Source organism: Strix uralensis, chromosome 14 (assembly GCF_047716275.1).
Source record: "Strix uralensis isolate ZFMK-TIS-50842 chromosome 14, bStrUra1, whole genome shotgun sequence".
Classification (NCBI taxonomy): Eukaryota; Metazoa; Chordata; class Aves; order Strigiformes; family Strigidae; genus Strix; species Strix uralensis.
The window spans coordinates 15,352,401-15,370,033 of NC_133985.1; the positions used below are offsets into that span (position 1 = coordinate 15,352,401).

A 17,633-nucleotide genomic window follows, 5' to 3' on the forward strand; every position below is an offset into this window, starting at 1 on the left:
CAGGGGGCTGCAGGGGCGGATTTCAGGCCGGTGGTGGGAGGAGAAAGCGGCGCCGGGCGGGTTTATACGGCGGGTTGGCAGTGGTGGGGCAGCGCCGTGTCCTGCCCGGAGCCATGCGGGGCCGGGGGCTGCTCTGCGGCATCGCCCTCTCGCTGCTGCTGCCGCTCCGTGAGTGGGGGGTGCCCGGCCCGGGGGGGGCTGCCCTGGCCGCCCCCCACCCTGCACAAGGGCTGCAGGAGCCCCGGGGGAGGGAGGATGGGTGGGTGGGGGATCCTCCAGCGTCCCCTACACCCAGTGCACAGCTGTCTCCCCCCACCCCGGCTTCGTGTTCTTTCACTCGCGGGGGTGCGGGTGGGGTCGTGAGCGGCTCCTCTTGTCTCTCCCCAGCGGGAGGGGTCTCCGCCGGCGGGGGGCCGCAGCCCGAGGTGGTGGAGCCGCGCTGGGCAGCCCTGGGCAGCCTCAGCAGCGACAAGGTAGGTCGCGCCCAGCGCTTGATTTCTATTTTGTTTTCAAACCTCCGCGTCGTTTCCAGGGGAAGGAACGGTGTCGCGGTTAGCACGGCACCTCGCGATGTGCGTTTTGTTTTAAGCGGAGCTCTGTGACAAGCCGCGGGGATGAGCCATGAAGCCTGTCGGCAGCACAGGGAGCCGTTGCGGCTCCAGATGCCGGGGAAGGGCGGGCGAGGGCTGGCACATCGCGGGCAATGAGCCCAAGGCGGCTCCTGGCGACTGGCATCCGCTCTGTGCAAGGGCTTCTTGTAGTCGTTTGCCCTCTGCCGTGCCTTAAACATTAGATCAAGCCTACCTGATCCATGTGCCTGTGAAAGGAGAGTGAGGCAGTACAACAGTGGCATTTAGGGAACAGCTGAATGGAGGTGTCTCCTTTAGGAGGAGATGAATCCCAGCTGTGAGGGTGCTTCACTAAAAGCCAACCAGCAGCTCAGGTGTGTCTTAATAACTGTGTTTTAGGCACCATATGTATCGTTATAGGTCTCGCTCCCACTTCTCTTGCGTGGACGGATGAAGTGTGGCAGTAGCCCGCAGCCATTCTGAGAACTGCTGGGATGTCAGAGTTAAACATCCACAGTAAACCGCAGGTCAACTTCCCAGCATTTGCATTGCCACAATCAAGAAGCTATCAGTTGCATAATCGAATGAAAGAGGAAAATCCAGACGGTATTTGTGTTGTGAACCAGAAAAAGGGAAGCTACAGCATTATACTAAAGAAAAATCATGGCTGTAAGAAAAATCTCCCTGTAAGAGGTGTTATTTGGGGGTCTATCTTCATATGATGTGACTTTCTAAAACTTTTTATTGAGTCATATTAAAAGAAAAGCTACAATGACTCTCTCATGATCTTAATTCCATTTAAAATGTCCTTGCACTGCTGCCTGGAAGTTTTTGGTTCTTTCTATTCTTAATAGTGATATAGATACATCTGGACAGCATTTCCCCTTATACAAATTTGCTGGGTCTCAGGGGTTGTATGTGGTTTGTTTCAGGCAAGTTCCTGTTGGCTCTAAAACCAGTGTTAGCAAAGCTTATGTACAGCTGGAATATTTCAGTTACACAGCAATTGATGGACTCTGAAGTAGTGGGATTGTGAAGGAGAAGGGAGAGCGTTATTAGTAATAATGATGTTTGCACAACCTTTTTGAAGAAACTTTTATGATGATGGAGACCCTCAGACCCCCCCCCAGTTACGGGCAAAGCAATCTCCATTGCTTACATGTTAGTTGGCAAAACAACAGACCTACTCTGAGATGTACTGAGCACCTGTGATTCAGTAAACTAAACTCAGCCCTTTGGAATTAGCTGTTGTGTATATTAAATGTATTAAGCTGTTTTGCATCATCTGCGTGAGCCTAGTGAGATGTCCTGGAAACTGAAGGAAAGATGAACAAAACCCAGAATATGAGCAGGGAGCTGCTGAAAGGAGAGCTTGGAATTGATGAAGTGGCAAGCAAGCGCATCTCTGGGCTGACAGATCTTTCATCAGAACATCCTATTCAATCAGCCTTGCTTTATTTTGCTTTCAGTTAATCTGTTCTGCAAAATCCCCTCCAACACTGAACTAAGTAGTACTATGGGTTAATCATCTTGCCAGTTTTTATGATATTTTTTTTTATTCCAGCTGAATAGAGAAGTCTGTTCTTATCAAATAGGTTATTTCTCTTCTGGGGAGTTTATTCATCCATTTCCTTTATGTGAAAGCATTCAGACTCAGAAATCCCCAGCTTGATCTTAGCTAGTGGTCCTGGTTTGAGGGAGGTAAAACTGAAGAACTCCAGAGGCCCTTCTAGTTGGTCCTCTAGAAATCATATTCTATACTTTCAGTCTCTTGAATATTTTTTTTTTTAAATATTGGTTTTAGTGTATGCATCTGCCATTGCACTAAGAAATTCGGGACCTTTCTGTTAACACCAGTGGGCCTTGGGGAGCCAGCTGTCCTGTGTCCTCATTTGGAGCTGCAGGCAGATTGCAAACCAGAGCTGTGCCCATGTACTTGAACACACTAGAAAGTTGCTGTCATGGTTTCTAGTCCCTTGGCAGCCTTGGACTAATATAAGAGCAGCTGTGAAATACTGTCTGAACAACAGCTAGAGCCTAAAGATGGGACCCTGTTGCATGCCTTTTATTGACATTTTCTGCAAGTAAAGAAACTATGTGAAAATCTCTGGAAGAGGCATGATTCCTCCTGTCCTGAAATAGTCTCCTAAAAATGTCTTTTTCTGCTGTGACAACAAAGGAAGCTTTGGTTAACTAGCTCGTATATTTGACTCGTAAAGCTCTGGGGCAAGTTGGGACATCCTGTGATGTGGTCCTGAGCATAGTGTACAGGAGAAGGGGGTGCAGTGCACCCCTCCCACCCAACTGCACCTCCAAGCACTCCAGCACCAGGACTTGTTGCCTCATCTGAGCCTATTTATTATTCCTCCTGAGACACCAGGGCCACTAGCTCAGATACCGCATCCCACCGGTGTGCCTGTACTGCTTCCTGGCTCTGCCTGGCTGTGCTGTGGGGATGCAGCAGCGTGCCTGGAGCTGGGAGCCACCATGGCCTGTCCCTTCCCTTCCCCAGCACTCCAGGTCTGAAGGTAGGAGGAAGGTGAGGAGTGGTTTAAGGTCAGCTGCAATTTCCTGAGGAACAATTTGTGTTTCTGGATGTGTTCATAGTTATGATGATGTATGAGTAACAGGCACTGTCTCTTTTGCACACAGCATCCATTCAGAGCTGAAGTTAAGGTAAAGGCAGAAGGCCAGGAGCTCATCTTAGAACTGGAGAAAAATGGGTAAGTGTGCTTGTACCTTGCATTGTGGTCTCACTAAAATAATGAATAAGGATTACGGTGAAGTCAACAGGAAAACCTCCACCGACTTCAACAGGGTTTTGATAAAGACAGGATGAGGAAATCCTTTTTTGGATTTCAAGGTTATTCCAGGTCTGAGTCCCCACTGATGTTAATCAGCCAAGCAGTGCTGACTGTAACAGAGCTTTGTCAGCAAAAAGCAGTCGATGACTTGGCCCTCAGTGTGTAACTTATTTTTGCATCATAATTCTTACTACGTTAACTAGAAACTGTTGCTGATATGACAGGCACTATTTACCAAATGGCTTAATGCTTTAGCATCAGTGTGACTCTAATGAGGATTTCATTTGCTGTGATCCAAAGAGGTCCTGCTCCGTTTCCTAGGAGAAACGATCTGATGGTTTCAATTCCATTAGTGCCCTTCATGCTAAAGTAGACTGAAAAAAGTGCTTTTGCATTAACTGAAATGTAACCTCCTCTCAGGCATGATACCGCAATGCTGTGTGATATCATAGGGTGTGATGTGTATTGAATTCAGCTGAAGCTGCAGGAGATTAAGGTAGGTAGAAGGATGCGATCTGGAGGCTGCTCCAGAGGCTCTCTGAACTGTGAGCACATTAGTTTCCAGTGGTGGAACAGCAGCTGGAAATTTAGCCGCAAGAAGCTTGTCTTTGCTAAGCAGTCCACTGGCGCTGTTGGTGTTTTATTTATTTTTAAATAAGTCTGAAGGTTTATATATGGAAACACAACCAAATGTTTGTCTACTAGAATCAGTAGGAATAATAACCTTGTAATAATGACCCTCCTTATATTTTAAACATATTGTGTGGACATCCCAACCACAGAGCTTGGGGGCTCAGCTTTCCTCCTGAAAGAGTGAAGTGTGTCGGAAGATCTTATTAGTTTTGATGGCAGTGCATAAACCTAAATGATATTCAGGGTGTTTTGGAGGAAAACCAGATTTTTCTTGGCACTGTCTGCAGTAAAATCTGATGGCTGATGAAAGGTGAGAACATCCTACGAGGTGTTTTCTGTAATAGGCCACATAAGCTTCTGGGAGTTTCAGTGCTGCAAAAGCTGGACATGTTTCCCAGGCAGTCATGCACCTGTGTAGAACTAAACAGAAACAGCTATAAATCCTGTGTGTTTTGGCATCTCTCAGCAGGAAAAATGGAGAAATGGTAGAAGAGACCAGGCACCATAAGCACTGCTAACTCAGTCCTGTCTAATGCAGGAAAAGTAGCTGTGGCTGATGTAGTCAGCAATGCCAGTCTCTGAACTGAACCTGGAAGCAACATAACTGCTAGTGCTGCTGGGGGTCTCCTTCCTGGTGGAAGGACCATCAGGTCTTGCGTATTCTGCAATCACTATGCAAAGGTGAATATATTTCTGGCACAGTAGAAGCTGGGAAGAGCAAGGATCCTTGCTGAATTAATCCATTTGTGCTCCGAGCATGATGACATAACCTCCAGGTGCCTTGCAGGAGCCATGCCATGCTATTTCCCATTCAGACAAACTCATTGCTAGTGTTAGTAAACAGAATTATAATAATAGAAGGTTTCTATTGTGTTTATTTCCTGAAATGCATTTTCAGTCATTGAGATGTATACACACAAGCTTAAGTGTGTGCACATACTTCCACTGCAGGATGAATTGTCTTACTAGGTTCTGATGAAATACAGCAAGTGGTTTGGAGTTCTTTATTTTTATTTTCTGTGGAAAATGCAAGTGATTCATAGATAGCTGTGCTTCACATGGGAGTCTTGCCAGGCCTCAAGTCCTTGTTCAGAAAAGGTGATTGTATAATCCCAAAATGCAAGTCTGAACTTGATTAGATGAGAGGGTCTGGAGAGCCATCACTTTTCAGAGACTTGTGAAGGTGCAGAAGTAGTTTAGAAACACTCAAAAGAGAAATGAAGAAGCAAACAAAAACATGAAGTCCCTGGGGGCCCTGTGGGTGCTGTAATTATCAGCATCCATAGAGCACTCCTAAGTGGAGGCAAACTGCTTCTCCTTGTCAAAGCGTGCAGGAAGGCAGAGTCCAGCCTGGGGTTGCTCCCCAGCACCCAGGAGCTCACCACTGCTGTTGCTTATCTTATAGGGGAGCCTGAGGTTCTAGCTGAGGTTTGGGGTACTGAGAAGCTGCAGCGTCAGGGACAACTTCTCTGCAGGGTTTGTTGGGCACCCAGACAGCAGGAGAGAAGGTGAAATCCCCCAGGTGGGAAGTGATCCTTCAAAGCTGTCTGAAACCTTGTCTGCTCCTGGTTTTGAGTTCACATGAAAGCAGGCATAACAGAACTGCAACTTTAAGGAATGTACCTGGGGGGTTTTAAATTAAAGTAAGTCCCAGAGTTCTGGGTCATTTATTTGACCCAGTTTAGAGGAGCCTCTGGAAACCAGCTGTGCTGCCAGGGTTGGTGCTCTGCTCCCTCTCTGGGACAGCACAGGGGTGCAAATACACATGCTTGACTCCCATTTTACTCTCATAGCCACATCCCAGACTCCCACCACACAAGAAAGCATGAAATGATTGGCATATTTTGGGTCTGTTTAGGATATGATTTACCCAGTGGTCCCCAAAGCTAGAAAGGAGACATGCCAAGCTAGTGAAACTATTGTAAGTGATGTTCTTGGTGGATTAGGCAGCCTTCTTACACATTCACCACTCCCCTTAGGGGGAGAGAAAGCTGATGAGAATATGAGCTTGCTATGAAAGGGGAAGGAAGAAGAGTCATAATCTGTATGGTTTTGGTAGGGATGCATTAGCTTTGAAAGAAACATGCTGTTTTCAATATGCAGAAGAAATGTTCACGCCAAGCCTGTGATTTCATATTCCGTGTGAAAAGGACATTGTGTGCATCCACAGAGGTGAAACAGCAATTCTTGCATATCTTTCTTCAGAACTGTGCACATCTCTGTATTTTGTAATAAGCACATGTCTGAGTTTGGGCTTCGTATATCTACGAATACAATTATTGCATTAGCAGTTAACATAATATTGCATTATTTCCTGTTCAGGAGTTTGATAGGAAGGCAGAACCACGCTGTAGTTCCAAGCAGAGTTCACAACACTATTTAACATTTCTGAATAACGATAAAAGTATATCCCCCAAACAACTCAGGCTTGTTTTAAATGACTCAAAACCATGTCCTGCAGCTGCAGGATTGGAAAGCTCAAAGCTGCACAAACAATAAATATATGGAGAGATGCCTGTAAAGCAGCTTTAAATTTGGCCGGGGCTTAGGAATGGAAGAATCTGAGTTGCAAACCTTGGATGAAAAGTGACTTTTTAAAAAAGCATTTGCATTTGTTAATAAAAAGCAGTTTTGAGCCAAGTAGGGAGGGGATGCTGAGATGTTCTGAATGTGTGTGGCAGCACTGCCTGGTGTGAGCCTTTTCTTTCTATTGAAGAGGGGAGCTCATACTGGCACAGCAGAAACCTGCAGGGAATTTGTCTTCTCACCTGAGTGCAGGAAAAGTGTCAACAAGACTTTCTTCCCTCTTCCCCTCTTCCTCTTTGTGTCTTTCATGGGGAGAGCAGACTTGGGAAGGTCCACTCAGCTGCAAGGAGCAGTGGAGGCTTCTCCAGAAGTCACCTTCTCCAGGGGACATCCCTGCCTGCAGGTGAATCCTGTGGGCAATGCAGGGCATGGCTGCATGTTTCAGCTGCATATTTTTGGCTGCCACCCTGCAGCAGCCGTGATGGCATGGGATGCTTGGTGGGAGAGCCCCAGTGGAGAAGTGCAGCAATTGGCTGAGGACGCTGCAAAGAAAGTCTGAAGCCCATCTGGTCTGACCTTGGGAGCAATCCTGATAGTTATTTTTGAGGCAGGTGGATCTGATAGGGAGCATTATCATTTCCAGGCTCTTCTGGCCCCACCTGGGTAGGTGACGAGCACTCCAGCCCCACTTGATGCTCTCAGCAGTGCGATAAGAAATCTGTATGTCACTTGTATTTCACCATTTCCTGCTTTTGCTCATTTCCAGGGCTACTTCTGCCAACTGAGTGAGGAAGAGGGCAGGTTGCTGCCCACCTCTGAGCAGGAAGGATATATGAGATTATTCCACTGATGGGCTACACATCATCAGTGTCTAATGGGCTTCCTGCATGGGGAGGGGGTAAAGGTTGCATAAAGGAGGGAAATTGAGTTTATCCTGCACTACTGTCTCTTGGAGTCATCAGGAAAACAAGGTTGGAACCTGGAAAGCCATATCTGCTTTTCAGCCTCCTGATGCCTTTGCACTATTCAGTGATTTCTCTGTGTGGGGCAGGGAGGAAGAGATGAGGAAATGGAGACCTTTAAATCTTTTGCTCCCTGACTCATTATCAACCAGTTTTCCATTTGTTTTATTTCCTTTTTCCTCTCCAGGCAACTTTTATGGTTCCCATTAGTAAGGCAAGGGGTTATGTGACAAATTTTACTTGGGTCCTGTAATCTGATTTACACAGCGAATGTCACAGATGATGTGGATGGCAAAAGGGGGTGGAAAGTCTTTAGGCTGTGATATTTTTCCAGATGTTACAAATAGGTAGTTTAGTTCCACCTCAGTAGGTGGGAAGCTACTTTTTCCTTCCAAACTGCTGCTGTTCACACAATAAATGTGTCCTTGAATATATCAGAAAAGGCCCTTGAGGAAGGGAGCTTAAGAGCTCCAGGCTTTGTCTGGATAAAACTCACCAAGAAGAAAAAAAAAAAAATCTGGATTTCACTGATTTTATGAAGTGTCAGGTTTTGGCTGGAGAATTCCAGAGAGGTGAAATCTCCAATTTCCCACTAGTGGTGGATACAGAAAGCAGGCCTGCCTGCTCATGTTGTCATGGGTCAGGTGTTGGTGGTGGTCAAGACAGGATCACCTCAGGCTTTGATAATAAATTCTGACTTTAGGGAACATTTAAGTGACTGGGAGGTAAGGGGTCAAATTCCCTTTCTTATCCCACTTGGATCTTGTTGAGAGGCAATGGAGTGGGACCACTAATTGTAGATGGAAATCTGACATCTAAGCTTTCTTGGGAGAGTCAATTCCCTCCACCCCCAGATGCTGGAAGCCTGACTGGACAGATTTATTGTGATTTGAGGAAAGGGACAGGGGAAGAGATGTAAGAGATTGCAGTCTTTGCTTCTCTTGGTCCCACAACTGAAAAACTAAGAATCAGTGTTTCTCACGAGAGCTTCATGGACCATTTAGCTTTTGTTTTTTGGGAGGAAATAAAAAATGTCTGTCTCTTAGATACTCAGGGGTGTTTAGATATTGGCAGCTGTTCATGCAGACTAGCCCCTCTGTAAAACAAACCCAAACAAAGTTACTCATGGGACCAAATTATAAAAAATCCTTCTTGCTCCAATTAGCACGAGCACCAGTATGCCACTGGGGCCCTCCCAGTGCCCACAGGTGATCTCTAGCTGGTGGAGCCAAGCATATTGACAGTGGTCACCTGGGATGGAGGGCTCTGAGCCCCTCTGAGACTTGTGCTAACAAGTGATGTTTCACAAGCAAGAGAAGACTGCTCCCATTCATCAGGAAAATAAGGGTGAGGTTCTTCAGAGCAGCTGGGAAATGTGTACTCCCTCAAACGAATGTGGTTATGCGAGAAAGGTCCCAGCTTTCCTCCTGCTGTTTTGGGGAGCATTTGGGTGTGCTGTGCAGCCCCTCTCCCCCATGCTGCTTCTCTGTGGTGGCTGGATGAGCTGAACATCATGTTCTTGCACCATCAAGTGCCACAGGGGCAGTTGCTGGGTTTTGCCCCATGCCCTCAGCCTGCCTCTCCCATCGAATACCATTGGCTCATGTGTGAAGTACGTGACCTCCCTGGCACAGCATCTCGATGTGGCAAAACAGAGCCACGCTGCCCTATAATGTCAGCTCTACACGGCAGGGCCCTTCCAGGGAGCAGCACAGTGGCCTGGGGAGGAGGGTTGTGTTTCAAACAATGATATCATTGACAGGCTGGAGCGTGACCAAGATCACTCCACGTCGGTCATCAGCAGAAACAGTCTCAAGCCATCTGTACATTATGGCACTGAGCCACTCTTCCTTCATTTGGCTTCCTCGCTTGTATTTAACCCGGCTCCCAAGGCTTTCTGGGGAACAAATCCTGCCAAGAGCAGGCTATTCCACCCTCAGCTGGATGCTGAGCTGGATCTTGGGGAACAACTGATCTTGCCGAAAGCTGGTCACTGTTGGAAAGGTGTGAGGGCTTCTCTAGAACATCCTGAGCGCTCATGTGTAGCTTACTCTGGCCTTGAACAGCCCCACGTGGCTGCAGCTGTGATCAAGGTTTAGCAAAGGAGAGAGGTTCCATCCAAAACCAGCTTTCCCTCTGACTTCATCAGTTCTTCAGGCTGATAACTCCTCTAATGAGGGACTCCATGCTGCCTTTTAGGAAGATGATGTGTGCTAGCAATCTGCCAGCTGTCTGACTGGATCTCAGAAGCCTTTAAATGATGTTATTTTGCATCCAGACTTTTGCGGCTTCATCTCAAGCTGCTGGAGAGGTAGTCACTGAGACATATAATGTGACAGAGAAGAAAGGATCAAATTGTGCTGTTTTTCCAGGCTTTCTTTTTCCAGCAAGGAGGTAAACTCTGTTCTCTTCTGGAAACAGTGAAGCAGGACCATTACTGCTTTGCAGGGCTGAGCTGCCCTGGAATCAACCTGGCAGTGATGCAGTCCTGAAATGGTGGCGGATAAGGTTTTGGGGTACTGGTGTCTCACAAATCTCTCCTGTTTATCCAACAACTGATACACATGGAGAAGAGGGACAAGACTGGCTGATAACTCTGCACTCTGAGATGGAAAGAAGGCTTCTTTTCTATTTATTTACAGTTTGGTGGAAAGCTCGATGCTAGCTGAGGAAGTGAGCTGGGCTGGGAATGAACTTCCACAGGCTCTAAGTGAGATAGCACCCCAAGGGTGTTGCAAGATGTCCTGTTGTCTTTCCTCTTTCCTCACTGCCCTCCCCACCACACACCATGCAATGCACTGAGATAGCCCTTCTCAGTAGTGCTGCAAGAGCCCCAAGGCTCCCCTGCATTAAGTCAGGGAAGGGTCTTCAAAACAGGACTGTTTCAAGCTCAGAATAAGAAGCTGCACTTTTCACAGGGAGCCTGCAATGTAGGATAGGAGTCAAGTGGTGGAGAGAGACTTGAAAGTCATGACATGGCACCGCTCAGCCAGATGATGCATGCTTTCAGCTCAGCAGCTGCTTAAGTATCCCTAAAAATTTGGGCAGACTTTTCAGCTCCTTAATCCATCCTACAAGGGGCTAGAGCCTGAGTCTGCAGGTAGGAAGAGATGTGCACACACTGTGTGTTGTGTGGCATCATCCTGTCCCTGGTGCTCAGCATGGACCCGCTCAGCACTGGGGCTGGGCAGGAGTCAAAGCACTGAGGAGTTTTATGGTCAATGCTGGAGGAGAGAGAAAATAGCTATTCATAGTGAATGCTTTCCAAGAATAAAGGAGCAGGAAGAAAACATAAGGGTGCTTGTTTGGGAATGAAACAAGTAGGCTGTGCAAGCCTCAGCTACTGGAAATCCATGGGCTGGTGTCTCATTCTGGCTTTAGCAGCACTGAGCAGATACACACTGGTTTACTGTCTGCTCTTGAGATGACAGCCTTACACAGACCAGATACCTGCCAGGGCACATTGCTCAAGGCAATTTCCTGCAAGTTAATGCAATCTGTTGATTAAACATTTGTTTCTTGCAGCCTCATGCTGAGCAAGCTATTGCAGTCAGGGAGATGAAGGGAGTTATTTTCTGTGGGATGGTGCTTGTGTGCTTATCTTCAGTTTACAGACTAGAGATAGCTGAACGCAGCAATCTTGCCTTCTGATCGCTGACAGGATCTAGTGATGAGAACTAACACATCAGAAAGAAACAAAATGAGCTTTCCTGGGCTACAGTGAACTTTGAAAGTGGAGATGAAAGCTGTTGTATTCCCGACATCAAATGCTATTAAATACAACAGTGGCACACAGTTTTGTCTGACACTAAGCCATCAGTACTTGTTCAGGTGTCTGAGCCTTTGGATGCCGGATGGGGGAAGCACTTTCAAACACTTTGATAAAAGACTGCGTCTCCTGTTGCTCTGGCCTAATTTAATTAGATATTACAAGCACCAAATCCCTTATTTAAACAGAGAGGCTTTCAAAGTAGATTAGACCTGACTGACACATACCAAAACCACGACAGATGGAAAAATCTTTGGTTCTGCTTCTAATACAGCTTTCTTTATCCAGCCTAAAGAAATCAAGCAAAGAAAAGAAGAAAATTTTTTCTTTCTTGCAGAGCATAGTTCAAAAATCTGGTGCATGAAATGCATTAAGCAGGGATGCAGGACTGAACTGCAGCTGCAGCATTGCTGGCATCACACTGCCCAGGATGCACGTGGCATTCTCGTGGCGTGGCAAGTGTGGCACTTTGGTGGTCTGAAGGCACCACAGGGTTGCTGCAGAAGTGTGTTTCATAGATGGGGCATATTCTGTGATCCTTCTCCAAACTTTTGGAAGCGAGGCCATTGTTTTAAAAAACTGTTTTAAACCTACATTTTACTGCTGCTGAGAGGGACACAGGATATGACCTTCTTGGTTTGGCCCAGATTTTGACTTACTGTACTTTTTTACATCACTGTTTAGCAAATGCAGATGTTTAAAAAGAAGGGGAAGGCTGTTTCCCCTGGAACCAAATCAAAACGCTTACTATTCAGTGCACAGGAGCGCCTTTTATAGACTTTTGGTCTGATCCAGGGCTGAAGACAGGGAGAATATTGTCTATATGAGGATGACACAAACAAATTCAAATTGGGGAATCAGCATTTTCCTAGGACAAAGATGGGAATTGGCTTCTGGGCAGAAGTTGAAATGCAGATGCAGACTGGTTTATAATTGTGCTCAGATTGGGCACTGGAGAGAGCCTGGATTTGAGCTGAGAACTCACACCATGCCCAGATGTGTCCTGAACTGGCCTATGGTGTGCTTGGTACACTGGACTTGGTGCACTGAATCTAATCCCAGTATATCTGGGGCATGACAAGTCCAGGTAGATGACATCAGTTTCTCCTCCCTTATCTACCAGCACTGTAACCCTGTCGTAGAAGGTCACCAAAATTTTCAGGCAGAATTTGCCCTTAGTGAAGCCATGATGACTCTCACCAATCACCTCCCTATTTCCCATGTGCCCTAGCATAGTTTCCAGGAGGATCTGCTCCATGATCTTGCTGGGCATAGAGATGAGACTGACCGGCCTGTAGTTCCCCAGGTCTTTTTTTCTGTTTTTAAAAGTGGGGATCATGTTTCCCCTTTTCCAGTCATCGTGAACTTCACTGGACTGCCACGACTTCTCAAATATGATGGATAGTGGCTTAGTCACTTCATCTGCCAGATCCCTCAGGACCTGGGGGTGCATCTCATCAGGTCCTATAGACTTGTGCACCTTCAGGTTCCTTAGATAGTCTTGGACCTGATCTTCTCCTACAGTGGGCAGTTCTTCATTCTCCCAGTCCCCACTTTTGCCTTCTGTGTCTTGGATGGTGTGCCTGGAGCACTTGCCAGTGAAGATTGAGGCAAAAAAGTCATTGAGTACCTCAGCCTTCTCTATATCCCAGGTAACCAGGTCTCCTGTTTCCTTCTGCAGAGGGCCCACATTTTCCCTAGACTTCCTTTTAACACTGACGTACCTATAGAAGCTTTTCTTGTTGCCCTTGATGTCCCTGGCCAGATTTCATTCTGTCAGGTCTTTGGCCTTCCTAACCTGATCCCTGGCAGCTCAGACACTTTCTCTGTATTCCTCACAGGCTACCTGTCCTTGCTTCCACCCTCTGCAGGCTTCCTTTTTGTGTTTGAACTTGTCCAGGAGCTCCTTGTTCATCCATGCAGACCTCCTGCTGTTCTTACGTGTCTTCCTCTTTGTTGGGATGCATCGCTCATGAGCTTGGAGGAGGTGATCCTTGAATATTAACCAGTTTTCTTGGGCCCCTCTTCCCTCCAGGGCTTTATCCCATGGTACTCTGCCAAGCAGATCCCTGAAGAGGCCAAGTCTGCTCTCCTGAAGTCCAGTGTAACAAGTTTGCTGCGCCCTCCTCGTTGCCCTAGGGATCTTGAACTCTACTATTTCATGGTCACTGCAGCCAAGGCTGCCTTTGAGCTTCATGCTCCCCACCAGCCCCTCCTTGTTGGTGAGAACAAGGTCCAGCATAGCACCTTTCCTCGTTCTTCTTCTATCACTTGGAGAAGGAAGTTATCATCAGTGAATTCCAGGAACCTCCTGGATTGCTTATGCCCTGCTGTATTGTCCCTCCAACAGATATTGCGGTGGTTGAAGTCCCCCATGAGAACCAGGGCTTGTGAACATAAGGCTGCTCCTATCTGTCTATAGAGGACCTCATGCACTTGGTCTTCCTGGTTGGGTGGCCTGTAGCAGACCCCCACTATAACGTCTCCTGTTGCTGCTCTCCCTTTAATCCTGACCCATAAGCTCTTAGTCAGCTCCTCATCCATCCCCAGCCAGAGCTCCATTCACTCCAGCTGATTATGGATATAGAGGGTGACCCCCTCTCCTCGTCTCCCTGCCTGTCCTTCCTAAAGAGCCTGTATCCTTCCATTCCAACACCCCAGTCACAGGAGCCATCCCACAACATCTTCATGATGCCACTTAGGAAGGTGGGTCACTGCGCCCGTTCAGAAGTGGGTGTGCTCCATGAGAAGTGCTCAGCTCCTGACAGGGCAGCAGGTAGATGGATGTGGCAAGGTCAACTACACTTTCACCTTCTGACCCTCTGCCATCACAGCGTGCTTTGCACAGGGAAGCACAACCTGCAGCACTGGTTCTGCAGCAGCTTAATGGCTCCTGGGCCACCAGGAAGCCATTAGCCACTGCCTCCCTGGGGACAGGGTGTTAACAAGTGCCTTGCAGGCAGAAAGTGATGACCCAGAGCAGAGTGCAGAGATATAGCATAGCTCTCCGCTAGTGTCCCCCAAATATCTGTCTCCTGTCTGCCCCCGCTGTGCATGGCAATTGGTTTCACACTGCAGGCAGCAAACAGCGACCAGCCCGTGTCCACAACAGTGGTTCACCGCAATGGGAATATTTACAGTGACATCAAAAAAAGCTGCATCTAGCTGATTTTCTAACACACCTAGGAAACAGAAATCCAGGTCTAAAGAAAGGTCTTACTGTCTTTTTTGTCTTTTTTTGTCCCTTTTCTTTTCCCCTCCCTGTATCTGCAGAAACCTCTTTGCACCAAGCTACACTGAGACTCATTACAGCTGGACTGGACAACCCCAGACCACCTCTCTGACCCACACGGTGAGTGCAGAGAGCGCTTTCCCTCCCGTGGCATGCAGGGGAGACCAGGCAGGGAGCTTGGAGAAGCGGATGAGCTTTTTTCCCCAGAGCCTTTCTTTGAGCCCATGGGTCTGCCTTAAGCCGTCCAACTTTCTGACCTGGGGGGGTTCCAGCAAGAAAGTGTCTCCATCCCCCAGCAATGGTTAAAACATCTTACTGTTTTGCCCAGGCTTTGAGAGCCCAGGTCAGCCTCCAGCATCGCTCCCCTCTCTCTGGGTGCTGGGGAATTGTTTGTTCCTCCTGCTGCTCATCCTCTTGCTTTTAGTTTTGCCACTGAGTACTCCATGCTGGGGATGTTCCCAGCTTTTGGGAAAACCAGTCTGTGTAAGCTGGCTCCTGTTCAGTAAAAATCCCATAAATTACTGATCTCACGCAGGCCTTGGCTGATTCTCCACTGCAGTGGCACAAAGATGTGCATTGGTTGAGATGCAAAAATAAGAGATAAAAACCCCATGAGATCATATTTACTAATGCTGCCCCGGGGCAAGGGGAAGGGATGTGATGAATATGTTGGTGTTTCTGCCCCAAAGCCTCCTTGTCCCTGCCAGAGGCTGGCTTTGTCTTGCCCAGAACCCCAGACTGGGACTTCCCCACTGCCCATGGCATCACCCTCTCTGGGGCTGAAGGCACGTCCTCTGGGGCCTGACCCGGGGCCAGCTGCCTTCGATAGGCAGCTCCTGTTACAGGCAGAAAGCTTTGGATCGGCCTTAATGCTGCAGCCATCTAAGTTGCTTCCTTGGGGATTCAAAGCTCTTAATTTTTACTGGCAACAAGGAGCTGTTTGATGTACTCACACAAGCCACCCATGGCAGCTGAAAGGCCAGATTTCAATGCAGACTCACAGAGATTTAAGTTGTGATAGTCAACTGCTAAATGCAGTGGAAAGAGGACGATTACTGGAGTATTGGCTGTACTTGCGTGGGACTAAGTGATGCCTAAATGTAGCATGTGTCCATCCTGAAACTGCATTGCCAGCCCTGCTCCCCTCTGCCTTTCAGGACCACTGCTTTTACCACGGGGTGGTGAGGGGCCGAGAGCACTCCAGCGTCGCGCTCAGCACGTGTCGAGGACTGCGGTAAGTGCCTGGTGATGCCAGCGCTGCAGGAACGGCTCTGCTCGGCTCCTCAGCCTGCTGCCACGTGAGCTCTGCTCCCCAGCGGCCCGGCTGCCGTATTTCTTTCTGGGCAGATAGACCTGTTCTCAAATGCCACCCAGCCAAGGTTCCTGGGCATAAAAGGGAGTGTGTTGGGGGAAATGCAGAAATTGGGTATCATTAGTAACCATGGCCTCATAGCCAGCTCCTAGACTTCTTCCTCCTTTGTGCTGGCAACATGGACTTGTACAATAAGTTTAACCCACGAGTCCACTGTAGCAAAAGACTCTCATTAGCGACTCAGGGCTGCATCCCCTACAGAGACAGGGACGGGACTTGCCACGTCCCAGCCCAGTACTCCACACTGTTGCATAAACCAGCTCCTCCTCCCAGTCTCTCACAACTGGCAGGTTTTTGAGTGAATTTTGGGGAAAAGTCTTCAAGTCTGACCTTCCTCCTGGGTTGTCAGCCCTGCTCTCTGCTTTCTCCCTGGGTGGTGCTGGGGTGGTGCGTGTTACGCATTTAAAATCTTCGCTTTGGTAGTAATGGAGTCTCTGGCAGGAAAAGACTGTCTGTATCCTCAGCAGGAGTAAATGAAATGGCTTGTTGTGACCAAGGATCTGCATTCATTTACACCAGCTCAGAGTTTGTTTCCAAAACAGCACATGGGCTTTATTGATATTAGTGGTCATCTGCTCTCAAGCGCTGATTGGAAGCTGTGCTGATGGGACTGGCTCCAGCCAGGAAACAGCCAGTGCCAAAGCAAACCTGAGACATCTTAAGTGAATGTAGCACAGGCCAAAGAGCCCAGCGAGATAAACAGGACACTGCAGCCACCTGTGGCTTGCAAGAAATAATCCAAAATCAGAAGTAGTCACAGGTGTGCCTTGCTTCTGTCAGCCTGCGTTTTCCTAGGCTCTGCCTTCCAGCTGCAGAGGAGATAGAGCTGTCTCGGTGTGCACATGCAGTAGGTTCCTGCACCTCTGAGCTGTCAGCGTGTGCTGGCAGCTCCTCAACATTGTTTTCCAATTGCTGGGAAGGCACAGGAGCTGAGCACACGCGGCTGTTTTCACTCTGAGCCTTCACAGGGTGGCATGCTGCCTGTCGAGCCACACATCTAGTGGGCATCGCAGGTTTCCAGTTCTCCTGGCTGTTACATGCTCATTGAGAAAACCAGAACCATATGGCTTTGTGCAGACCCAGAGAGAACTGTGTTTTTTTCTATTGACAAAGTCTTCAAATTTTTTAGGTCAGTTCTGTTAAAGACAAATTTCTTCAATTGGTTGAAAAGCTTCCACTGCCCCTGAAGAAAAAGCTGTACTTTTAAAAAAATCAGGACTTCTCAGGTTAGCACTGTTGCAGCAAATGCTCCAATAGCCCCTTAATTGAATGTCTGAGGCCCACTGAATAGATTTTAATGTATGAAAGCTTGGGGATTCTCCCCTCTGGACTCAAAATATTCCCATCCTTTTTATTAATGAACTGAGTGGCCTGCTAAGTGCCTTGCCAGGGTCAGAGAGAAACTCAGCAGCAGAAGAAGGATTTGTCTCCGGTTACTGTGATAGTAATTAACTTCTCTTATTGCTTCCTGTTTCAACAGAGGACTTATCATATTAAGCAGCAATTCCAGCTATATCTTAGAGCCTGTTCCTGACAGCCCAAACCAGCACTTGATCTACAGGTTGGACAACGTGAGGTTACAGAGAGGAGCCTGTGGCTACCAGGGCACTGGGGATGCAGCTGAAGACTGGCTCAGGGACTTCACAACTGGGATGAAACCACCCAGCCAGAGGGTGAGCAGAGCTCAAACCAGGTCCGTGCATGATGCTCCAAAGCAAGCCCGAGGAGCCTGCTGTTCTCCAGGAGCATAGCTCAGAAAGTGAAAT

The 17,633-nt window shown here is 47.8% G+C and overlaps 1 protein-coding gene across 1 annotated transcript in view; it reads left to right on the forward strand.

Annotated features, from left to right (window-relative positions):
• ADAM19 (ADAM metallopeptidase domain 19) overlaps window positions 1-17,633 on the forward strand; it is a 36,319-nt gene continuing 18,686 nt past the window's right edge. The window contains exons 1-6 of the mRNA XM_074883646.1: window positions 1-168; window positions 388-473; window positions 3,222-3,292; window positions 14,537-14,615; window positions 15,653-15,729; window positions 17,348-17,540. Coding sequence (XP_074739747.1) covers window positions 114-168; window positions 388-473; window positions 3,222-3,292; window positions 14,537-14,615; window positions 15,653-15,729; window positions 17,348-17,540 — 561 coding nt within the window. The 5' untranslated portion in view covers window positions 1-113. The remainder of the gene's footprint in view (window positions 169-387; window positions 474-3,221; window positions 3,293-14,536; window positions 14,616-15,652; window positions 15,730-17,347; window positions 17,541-17,633) is intronic.